This window comes from Gallinula chloropus (genome assembly GCF_964237585.1).
Source record: "Gallinula chloropus genome assembly, chromosome: 8".
NCBI classification, from domain to species: domain Eukaryota; kingdom Metazoa; phylum Chordata; class Aves; order Gruiformes; family Rallidae; genus Gallinula; species Gallinula chloropus.
The window spans coordinates 10,847,806-10,859,483 of NC_140093.1; the positions used below are offsets into that span (position 1 = coordinate 10,847,806).

At 47.1% G+C, this 11,678-nt stretch overlaps 1 protein-coding gene across 1 annotated transcript in view; it reads left to right on the forward strand.

Annotated features, from left to right (window-relative positions):
- Window positions 1-8,938, forward strand: part of FGF12 (fibroblast growth factor 12) — a gene marked incomplete at both ends in the record, with an annotated part of 97,520 nt that extends 88,582 nt beyond the window's left edge. Inside the window, 2 exons of the mRNA XM_084267660.1 lie at window positions 298-496; window positions 8,820-8,938. Of these exons, the coding sequence (XP_084123786.1) occupies window positions 298-496; window positions 8,820-8,938 (318 nt within the window). The remainder of the gene's footprint in view (window positions 1-297; window positions 497-8,819) is intronic.
- Window positions 8,939-11,678: the final 2,740 nt, after the last annotated feature.

The window sequence follows — 11,678 nt, forward strand, 5'->3', positions numbered from 1 at the left end:
AGTATTTCAGGCTGAATCCTGGCAAATTCCTGACTTTTCCTACACGTTTTTCGTGCCTGTTCATTGTAAGTTGTTTTTCAGACCAGAGCTTTGCCGGGAAAGGAGAGCCTTCCCTTTCAGTGGGGAGTTTTCTAGATGTGTGTTATTGCTGGGAGCTGGCATTGCTGGTGCCTGTTGTTTTCTATTGTTAAACTAACTGCAGTGCGTGTCCGTCGTGTATCACTCGGCGATGCCTAATTTGGGAGATCAGTGATTAATTCCTTCCATTGCTTTTTCCTTCTCTCTGTCTCACTGCAGGATGTTTTCACACCAGAGTGCAAATTTAAGGAATCTGTCTTTGAAAATTACTACGTTATTTATTCTTCCACGCTGTACCGGCAGCAGGAGTCCGGACGAGCGTGGTTCCTGGGACTCAATAAAGAAGGTCAAATTATGAAGGGAAACCGAGTGAAAAAAACCAAGCCCTCATCACATTTTGTACCCAAACCCATTGAAGGTATGGAATCTGCCTGCTCCCTCCATCGGTGAGGTATGGGGAGAGGGGGAGTTTGTTGCTGCAGATTTTGGGCTTCCTGGATGGGGGTGTTGGGCTGCAAGACCAGAAAGTAAGGACAATGTTTGTAATGTTTCAGAAAGGTGCTGGGCTGCACTGTTAGCATTTAATTTGCTATAATTTCCACATAAAAAACTTTGCACAGCATCCCAAAGGGTTTTCTTGGCTTTGGGGTGCTAAAGGATGAATTTAAAAGCCCAGTGATCTGGGAAGTTTCTGGGAAAGGAACACAGCTCTCAGGTGGTCAGCAGTTCAAAAGGAATCTGATCCAGCTGTGACCAGTGTTGAGTTCTCTGTGACGATTTTTCTCAACATTATTCGATGGGTTTTAGAGACAGGATGTCTCTCCTGATTTATACTTTGACACTGTTTACAGTCACAGGAGAGAAATGGGTCCTACCAGCACAGCTGTGGATGTACTTTATATGTCTACCCTAAGATGACTTAAATTTGTTTTTTCTCCTACGCAAGGACATCCTGGTTAGTCACTGGGGGGTAGAGAAACCTTATCATAGATGTCCAAAGTTAGATGAGATGCTGCCACACCATATGTCTTTGTCACAGCATGAGGCTTCAGTGAAAGTCATGGAGTCAAAGATTTTCCCTCCTGCTGCTGACTGTACGCTACCAAAGTGTGCCACAGGCTTGTGCCAGGTCATTTTGCTTTTTAAGGGCTGTCCCCTGATCAATGGAGAGATGTGGTGTGATGAGCCCAGTACTGAGCAGGTACTAACCTGCTTCTGGAAACAAGGAGACCTCTTTCTTTCTGTTGCTTGGAAAACAAACTAGGTATGCCTTTCTGACCCCATCTCAGACCTGCCAGTGGCCACCTCAGGGACGCAGGAGCCTGGGGCTGGCCTTGGTTGCACAGCTCTGTGTCCCCTCTTGCTACCCCCATGTTGGCTGCTGTGTCAGGGCTAGACCATGGAGAGAAGGAATGAACTGATGCATTCCTGACAGGTGCTACTCACAAGTGGTGGAGGCCACAGCTAAGTTCATGCACTAGGAGCTGTTTTAGCAGCTTCCAAGTTATGGTGCAGGGGCAGATGAGTTTATGTGTGTGAGTGAAAGGCCAGTTGGGGAAGATTATCTGTTGGACCACTGAAACAAATCATGAGTGACATTAAACTCAGCATTCACAGAGTAGCTGTGTGCTTTGCACAGAAGATGGAGATGTTGGAAGAGCAGAGAACAACCTGGAGCCTCTTGTCCTATCCTTGTTTTCAGCAGCTTTTGTGCAACTGGGAGCCTTTTCTTCTTGATCTGAGGCATTAGAGGGATGAGTGGCCTAAGCTCTCACTGAGTTTTGCTAAGGAACAGGTCTGCTTCAGGCATGGGTCTGGCCACCACTTTTCTGTCTCCTCCTCTCCTGCTTTGGGAGGAAAGTCTTTTGCAAGCGTGAGCTTTCACATCTGTGTTTCCAGCTCCTTCTGGTATTTCTTTACTGCCTGGCTGGGTGCTGGCACTGATCAGTGGGTTCCTTTGAATCCCAGCTTCTTTTTTGCTGTAGCGTGCGTGGCGTCTGCCGAATGGCTCAGTAGTTGTCTGTCTTCTGCATGTATTAAACTAGGCCATTCCTGTGGCTCTCCTTATGGAAAGCCTTGCCTTAATAGAGGTGCCTGACCCACAGCAGAGTTCTCATTGCCACGAATGCCGCTCTGGCTTTCATTTTGAAAAGCCCAGCCCAGCCCGAGCGCTTCCCTTTCCTGCAGTTGCACACTCCCACGCCTGCTTCAATCACAGCTGTCACATAACCTCCCGAGCGAGTGAGCGCTTTGGAAGTTGGCAGCCAAATTAAGGGCTCCTCCACCCCTTCCCTCCTCCACATGCTTTGCAGTCAGCCTCTGTGAGCGCTGCTGCATCAAAGAGCTGGCAGTCTCCCAAGCCGAGGCACGTGTCCGCTTCCCAAAGCATTCAGCTGTCTGGGACTGGGACTCCAGACAGAGGACTCTGTTCCTAAGCCTGAGATTCATTGTAGGTAGCAGAGGCTTGTGGGGAGGGTTGGAGTAAAACACGCTCAGCTCCATGTGACTTCTCTGTGCTGCATCCATCAAAGTATCCGTGAGCAGTGCTTGCACACAGAGATGTTACAGAAAAGGGGCAACTCCTTCCCTGCTTTAACAGCATCTGTCTCTTTCTCTTGACTCTAAGGAACTATTCAAAGCGCCCCCCTGCTATATTTGCATGTCCCTTCTGCTAAACACTGTGGCATGCCCCAGGGTGGGGGCTTTGCTGCATATTCAGGCCAATACTTTGCAGTTTCCATCTGCATTAATGCTCCCAGGATTCCTTTTGCTCCAGTACCACCACCAGTGTTTCCCTTGCCACATGACTGCTGAAACAGTAATGTATGCAAAGAGGAATCCAGTCTTCTGGGAAGGAGAGGTGTTACATGCATTGCTAGGAATCACTTCTCCCACTACTTCAGTGGCAATTATCACTGAGATGAAACTTCCCCGTTGTTTCCCATGTGCAGAAGAATTCTCCAGCAGCTTAGTGAAGGGAGCATTAGGGAAAAGGCAGCACAAAATAGCCCAGATTGCTCCCAGAACTCATTTGACTCTTGTTGCTTTGTACTCCTTTCTGAAACTGTAAGTAAGTCCTCTGCTCAGAATAGCAAATAGGCAGTAAACTAATAAATAAATATTAAACATCCTCCCAGATACCTTCCAAGGACAAGATGTATGTACGTGTGCGTATTACCCAGCAGTATCTGTGTATGTATGGTGTATGCTACCTGTGGCTTTTAGCAGCTACAGCTTTGTGCTGTGCTCTTCCCATGGTGTTTTCACTCCTGTAGATTGTCAGCATGCTGGAGATGTTCAGTGTGAGAGTCGCTAGATACCAGTTAGAAAAGTTTTGGGGTTCAATTGGTAGGAGGGTTTGGAGGTTTTTTTGTTTAGTGTAGGTAGGATTTGTTTGTTTTTGGAAATAGCATTAAGCTTAATCAATATAAAAGCACAAAAAACTTACCAAGTAATAACAGGGGAAATGTTAAGTTCCTCTCCCATCTGTGTGCAGGCAAAGCCAAGGCAAACAGCCTGGCAGGCAGCAGCTAATGTGCTGTGTGGTGCCAGTTTTGGTTAAAAACACACATATGCGACACATTTCTTTTGATATTTTTATTTCCGATCACTCATCATTCGAGCTAAATGAGCCCTTAAAGTGCAGACATGTAGATTGAACCAGACTACACAAGAAATTAGCTCGAGTATAATTGTCACTTGGACACCAAGCAATCTTTTAAAGCAATTTCAGTCTCTTTAAATATCTGTGGTGATTAGTGCTGGACAAACACTATCATCCATGGTGTCTCTTGTTCTTTTAAACATCCAAACCCATCTCAAAAAAAAAAAAATGGGAGACTTTTCAAGTCATTTAAATGCGAATTTTATCAGATGCTTATCGTGGGTGTGCTCTGTTATTACCTTCTCCTTGAAAACATAATTTCTAGATTGCTCTCCCAAAAGACCTATGTTTCATCTCTCAACTGGCCCAAGCCAGAATGCATTTGGGGTGGCACATCTGGCCACCAAAAGCAGAAGATGATTTTTCCTCCAAGTCAGCAGAGCTGCCCCTAACTCCAAGCTCATGGTGCTTCAGGCTTCATGACATGAACATGTCACAGATATGAAGGTGACCTGTTAACAAATAGCCTGATCATTTACTACCACTGATAAATAACCATGTGCAAGGAACAGCAGCCAGATCTTTCCTAGGGCATTTTCCCATAGATGCAAGATCCCAGTTTTGTTAAAGAAGAGTCCTCAGATGTTGCAGAGGAATACAAGACACTTTTAAGTAGGAAGATGTGGTAGGCTTAGCGAAAATGCTTCTAAGGTATCACTTTAATCTACAAAACATCCTAAAAAGTGTTCCTTAAAAAAAAAAACACAACCCAAACCCAACACTCTTTCTCAGGCTTTGTTAATGCAGCTCATCTTTTGGGTATGTCTTTCAAGTGGTCAGGCTTTGGTATGTTTTCAAGCCCACACTAACTAACTCACTTGTTCATCTATCGAGCTCTTAATGGTTTTATTAGATGGCAAATGCAATGCACTTTAGCCATGCTTTTGCTCTGCGTTTTGTCATCCTGTGCTGTGTTTCTTACCTGAACAAACTGATTCCATCTGGCAGCATCCTGCACATTTAGCTGCCAGATAGACGGTGAGTTCAGATGCCTCTGAAATGCATCAGCTGGGACCGGGTTTAGAACACAGTAATTAGAGGCAGAAAACGAGGGTGCATAATCACTCGCTCCCTCCTGCCCCTAGCTGCTGCTCAGACAATTAATTCTCTCCGCTGAAGCATTAGCTGATGCAGCCACTGCTGCAGATACTGACACCCAGAGCTGTGGCATCAGTCAAGGGAAAGAGCCCGTCTCCCGGGTTGCCCGTCTCACAGGGTTTGGGGCAGGGAATGGCAGGAGTGAAGCTGGGCAGGTAGGCTCTATCTGAGGACCTTCTGTAAGCTTTTCTCTGTATTCTAGAGAAAGGAAATGTGTTTTGTTGCATCCCCTCACCCTTCTCAGCTGGCAGAGGTGTCAGGTGAGAAATGCTAGGCTAAAAAATGACAAATGGTGCATGTTTCCCAAAATCAGCTGGTCCCTGACACCCAGGAAAGCTGCACAGGGTGATGTTGGTTTCACTGTGTGTGTGGTGTGCCAGTGCCATGCCTGGGAAGCAGATTTGAAGCTGGGATCCTGTGTCAGTGCATAGGAGAGAGAGATTAAGCTGTTCCTGGGTGACCAGCAGCCCCCTCCATGCCTTCATGTTTGGGAAGGATGCTTCCTCTTTCCCTTGTCTCCTTCCTGACCAATCCATGAGTGGTTTCTTTGTGCAAATGTGATTCTTTGTGCATGAGCATGGCAGGCACTGCTGGCTGGTGGAGAAGAAAAGAATCAAAAGCCACAAGAACCAGCCGTGGGCACAGCTCCACTGCTGCTCACCCCCTTCCATTTATGCCTGTGGATCTTCAGCAGATCAAGCTAACGGCAGTTTCCAATTAAAGCATGAATATGGATGTGTTGATTAGAATCTGGGACATAGGAGCTGATTATCTGATTGAAGCTCCAAAGCATTAGCTTGGCTTCCAGACACTAAGGGCTGTATTTGGCTTGGTGTGTGGGTGTGGGTGGGTGGGAGAAGCAAGGCAAAGCAGGGGGGGGGGACTCTTCTTCTAGCCAAATTGCTCATCCTTCCAAAGCTGCCTTGTGCTGTGTACACCAGCAGACCTCCCAAGCGTCTGGGCATGCCAGCTGTCACACTGCTGTTAATTTACCTTGGTGCAGGTGACACACACATGCACAGGGACCCCAAACAGACCTGTCAGTGGCTGCTACTAGTCCTGAGCCACTGAGATGCGCTTTAAGGCTGGGCAGATCTGTGCACTCAACAAGCAGTCCGTTTGCAACCCCCCCACTCTCCCCTGTCCATGACTAACGTCTCTGTGAGTGAGTCACACTGAAGCTTCCTCAGTACAAGGAGTAACAAACCGAATCCAAGAGCCGGTGTTGCACAACATGTCACACTGTCCTTCAAAGGACCGTGTGTCTGTCTGCACACACTCACACACACACCCCCATGTGTCACTGTGCAGCCACCGACAAGCGATGGCCACAGCTCAGTACACACACACACAGACACCTTTAATGTAGGAAAATATCCAGCCACTGCCTTGTGCGTGATGCCATGTAAATGCTGTGTACACCCATGCTGTAGGTGTATCTAAATACTGAAAATACGCTTGTCCTGTGCTGCTACAGATTTTCTGGCATGTTCTGTTGGCACAGCCTGTCTGGTACAGAGGCTTTGACAGCTCTGTCTGAAATGCACAATGTGAGCAGCCTCAAGCCATGCCCCATGTCAGTACTTGCATCATGCACTAGACTGGAAGATAAACTTATAATTCCTGCCCTATTTGCTTGCTAGGTACAGGGTTCCCTTAATTTTTTTCTGCAAATGTTGTTTACTTCTGTAGCCTGATTTATATTCATTACTCTCTGGGCCTTGTTAGCTGCTCAATGTTTTTGCCCAAAGGCCATAATGAGAGGCAGGGAGCTGAAGAAAGGCAGCATGCCATGATGCTGCTGCTGTGGGCTTTGCTCAGGCTCAGCCCTTGTGGTTACACATCTGGCCCAGCCCAGTGAGGTGCTGGGGATGGAGGCAGATTGAGGTGAGCTAGTGAGCAGCTGCTAGGGGGAAGAGCTCATGGGGGTCCCTCCAGCTCCAGCCTGGGACCAAAGAGGCTTGTGCCAGAACTATATATATGGGGTGCTGGGGCAACACTAACACAGCTACCCAACTCTGCTGGGTGAACATCACGTCAGAGAATGAGGTCAATCACAGAAGTGATGTGCATCAAAGGGCTCTACAGCTCGGGCTAAGAAATCACAAGGCCACAGGTTCCAACCTTTTCACAGTTACTCAGGCGTTTACTAGGTGCTTCTCCAAGCAGGCAAATTCACTACCACCAGCTTGTTGGGTGACTCTCGCCAAGGTATGAGATGCAGCTCAGCAGCTGACAGGGGATGTGGGATCCCTGGTTCTCCCTTTACCAGCTACACACTTTCTTTGCACCATTCAGACAGCACCGGTAGTCTGGGCAGCTGACGGGCAGTCCTGGCGTTGCTCACCCTGGCCCAGACCCATGGGACAAATCATTCCTTTCCTTTTTTTCCTCATCATCAAAAAATGGCTCCAGCAGCAAAACCAGTTTGCAGATTGGTACCTGCCTTGCAGCCGCTCTGGGAGGCCCAGCTAGAGTGTGTGTGTTTAAGCTGCTTTGAAAGCCTTGCATGAAAAATGCTCTCTGTGAAAAGGAATATTTTTTCACTGCTGATATATTCAATGCAATATCCCTCCTATTAATACACAGTTGACTGCACTTTATCTCTGTCCTGTATTGTTGCACACTGCTATAACTGTTTATCTAGCTAGGAGTAAAATGCAGAGCAATAATGTCATTTGCAGCCTGCCTCTAATTGCCAGGATTTATTTGCATATCAGGGAAGGTTATAAATACAAGTGCTTCCATTGCCTTTTTATACAAAGGATAATATTTTTTTAATTTCTTCAGCTAATTTTTGAAATTTTGTTCTTGTGGATTACCCAGAACCAAAACCTGATGGGCTCCATCCCCTGTGGCTGAGGTCTGTGTTGCCAGTGGTGATGCTGACAGCTTTATAACATGAAGCAATACACAGTAATTTCGTTCTATCCTAAATTTTGCAAGATCCAGGCACGACTTCTGCAGTCTGAAGCTACCTCATGTTCTCAATCCCAGTGTGCCTGCCCTTGAGATGCCTCACTGAATCACATCTACACCCCATCACGTTTGCAGTGAGCTCATCTGAGATGCTCCCTTTGGTGAGCATCTCACTGAGCCACTCAGCATGTGCCCCTGCTCTGGCACACCTCACATGATACAAGGACAACCATGAGGACTTAGTCCGCCTGGTGAGTTAGATAAATGCTTTATGCAGCACAGGACATGAGGATAGGCCATGTCCTAGGCAGATGCTGCCTTCTCAGACAGTCTGGGCTCCAGCAGGTACCTTTTTTTAGGGTACACATTGCTTAGCAGGGGCTGGAGAGAAGGTGCCCTCCATCCACCATGTTCTGAGGTGTTTTTCTGGGTGACCATGCAGAGCTGAGGTGGCTTCTGGCTTACTGTCACTGAACTCATCCCCGTGTGTCAGCTCACAGCCTTGGCTTTGGCTGGCTCTCTTGAATTAGAAGGGAAAAAATAAGAAGTGCCGAGAGCAGACCTCAGCTCTTGTCCAAAGGAGCCAAATGGCTTGAGTCACCACTTCCAGATCCAGAGCTTAACACCCAGAAGGCTTGGATGGCTCAGATGGAAGCATAGTTTTGGTTCAAGACTTTCAAGGGCTTCTTGTAGGAGGTTAAGGACAGGGGACCAAGCAAGTCTCAGACCTGTTTTTAGATGATAGTCAGCATCTTGAAACAATACATGGTGTGTTTCATATATATATGATCATAACATAAAATAGCAGTAAAGCACAGAAAGCCTGGAAAGATTTACCTGTAAGAAATCCCATGTTTCTATCTGTGTCTTTGGAAGGATCCAGAGACAGGGAGGCCCTGACAGGCAGCAGGACCTGCTGCTGGGTCACTGAGGTTTCTGTAAGAGTGGGTGCATTGGTATTGGGGCTGGAATTTCAGCTTCATACACAAAGAAATAATTCATTATGGTCACTAATGTCTGTGACTTCAGAGCTGTTAATGGGTGTCTTTTCTGTTTGCAGTGTGCATGTACAGAGAGCCATCGCTGCATGAAATTGGAGAAAAACAAGGACGCTCAAGAAAAAGTTCAGGGACACCAACCATGAATGGAGGCAAAGTTGTTAACCAAGACTCGACATAGCTGACAAATACCCTCCCTTCTTCCAACTCTTCCCCTCCCACCCACCTACCCACCCCACCTGGCGAAACCACACTGAGACGACAACTGAGCAAGGCAGGACCTACCGGTAGTGGCTAGAAGTCCGAACTCCGGAATCTCTCTTTGTGTAGGACGAGGAAATCGAACCCCAGATCCTGCCTGTTGCAACGTTTTAAAAAACAAAAACAACAAAAAAGTGAAGAAAAAAAAAATAATGTTTTAAATCAGGACTCCATTAACATTTTCAAAAGCAAACTGTTTGCTCTGTGATCAAAGGGGGAAAAAAAAAATCTCATCTCTGCATAATAATAATAATAATAACAACTAATAAATATAATAATAATAAAGATGTTACCTTTAAAAATAAAACAAAGCTTTTGGAAAATTGAACTTAGCATATGATGTGCGAGAAACACGTGGGAAACAGCCCGGGACTGTGCTTTCTGTCTTATACTTTCACCTCACGTTCACACCACTGTTTCTTCCATCCCTGCTTCCCTGGGGATGGATGGGATTTTTCACAAAGCAGGAAAGGTAGGGATGGATTATGACTGTGTTTGCTCTGCTATCAATAAAATATGGCCTGTCCAAATTAGGAGTCTGACAGTTATGGGCAACAAACTAGCTACTCTGTATTCAGCTTTTCCCATCCGCATTCAAACACTGTGTAGTTATTTGTTGCTAGTGTCACTGTGCGAGTATGTTTGACCCAAGTCTGGCATTTTATGCCTTTTTATCATAATTATTTATATTTATAGGCTTGTTTTATTGTATTAGTTGCCAGGGGAATTTTGGAAATGGGTTTTCAGGTCTCACAGGATGAAGTGATCGTATTAGGGAAGAGTTAGACGATGAAGGGAAGGAGGGATGGCTGCTTGCTCTGTAATACAAAATGGAGAAAGTAACACTACCAAAATCCTTGCTGTGAAACAGGAAGGATGAGGCATGCACTATGTGAGGGGGTGGCATGGATTTCAGTGACAGGAAGAGGGATGTGAGGAGGGAGTAGGTGGGGAGTGCAGAGGAGGGGGGTGTTGCTCCAAGGGAATGTGGGTGGTTGTACATGTCCAGCTCTGCCAAGGTGAGGTGGTGCTGCCACTGCCTGTGTTAAAGCTCCACACACACACCTCATTTTACACGTGTTCAAAGGCAAGACTAAAAACCCCTCTAATCCCTCTGTTCTGCATGGGATGTTGCAGCAACCTGGGTACGGGGGTGCGTATGTGTCTTGTGCCTGCTGGGGCTGAAGATGCTAGAGAAGCAATCCAGGGTACTGATATCACAGGCAGAGCTAGGCAACAACAAGGAAGAGGGTGATGAGCTGAGGGATGCTCAACATTGAGCCCGCCTGAACCAACTAGGGCATTGGTGGGGATTGACAAGTCTCTCCATACCTGGCACGTTCTCCTTGTCGTTTGGGCATTGGTGGTGAACCACACACCCTCACTCCCATGGGGGGATACGGAAACAGGGCAACAGGGAGCGATGCCCTTACTCTGTCCACACACATGAACTTCAGTATCTGACCCCTTCCGGCACCCAGGGCGGCAGCAGCAAATCGTAAAGGTGATACAGTTGCTGGTACAAAACCAGGCATTGTCCTGGCTGAGGTGCCTGGGAAGTTCTTGCTGCTCAAGCTGTGATTGTAGCTCCTGTGAGAGGTGAAAAGCAAATGAATAAACAAATTCCCCAGGGTTTGGAGAGGGGGGTAACGTGTTGGAACAGCCCATTACACAAGGGGGGAACAGCCCAACACCTTGCTGTTACAAACCAGTCGGTGGTATTTGTGGTGGGCATAAATTACGGGCACATAGGATATGCCAAAAAAACCCACCTTAATTCTGGAGGTTTCTTTGCTGTGGTGGCCAGAGCCTCAGCCAGACAGTGGCAACATGCTGTGAAGCTGCTGTGGGAGACGGGGAGTGCCTGGGCTGGCCACGATGCTCTGCTAAGCAGTTGCTGACCCGGGTGCCTCTGGCCCCATGACACACGCCGGTGCTGGTGCATGGCAGGGCTCAGCGAGTGGCTGTACAGGCACAGAGCAAGCAGGGAAAGCTAAGGAGAGAGCCAAATTTCAAGGTTATGGAAGACTCCCAGGATCAGCATGAAGGAATGAATTTCAAGCATGTCCTTTTGTGTTTTGAAAAGCTGAAATCTTGAAATAAAGAGCCTCTTACCATGGCTCTGCTGCCTAATGCTGTACCTATGGGCATGCTGTGGAGACACAGGGGAGGCACCAGTGAGCCTGTCAGCACACACCAGTGAGGTTTATCTGGGGCTCCCACTCATGTGGGAGTGACTTCTGTCATTGGAGCCTCTACTCCCACAACACTAATACATCTTCATTTTCGGAACACACCCTGCCCCATCTGATACAATCCATTGCTTATGCTGCAGCTCCCTCACAAACTAGAAAGCACCCCAAGTTGGGGAGAGAGGAGAGGAGAAGAAGGGCTTCTTACTCACTGGAGAGGTGCAAATTCAAATAAATGGAGCTTCTAGACCAACATGGTGATCTATCAGGTCCCTGACCTAAACCACCAAACACCCAGGCCATGGTTCAGGCACTGAGCCACAGCCTTTCTCAGCCATCCTCCTGGGAGGAAAGATCAGCACCTACTGCAGAAGAGAGCACCCATATCCCACCTTGGTACATTTCTGGCCTCAGGTGTGGATAATTTTCATAAATAACTAGATGTTACCAGCATGAGAGACCAAAAAT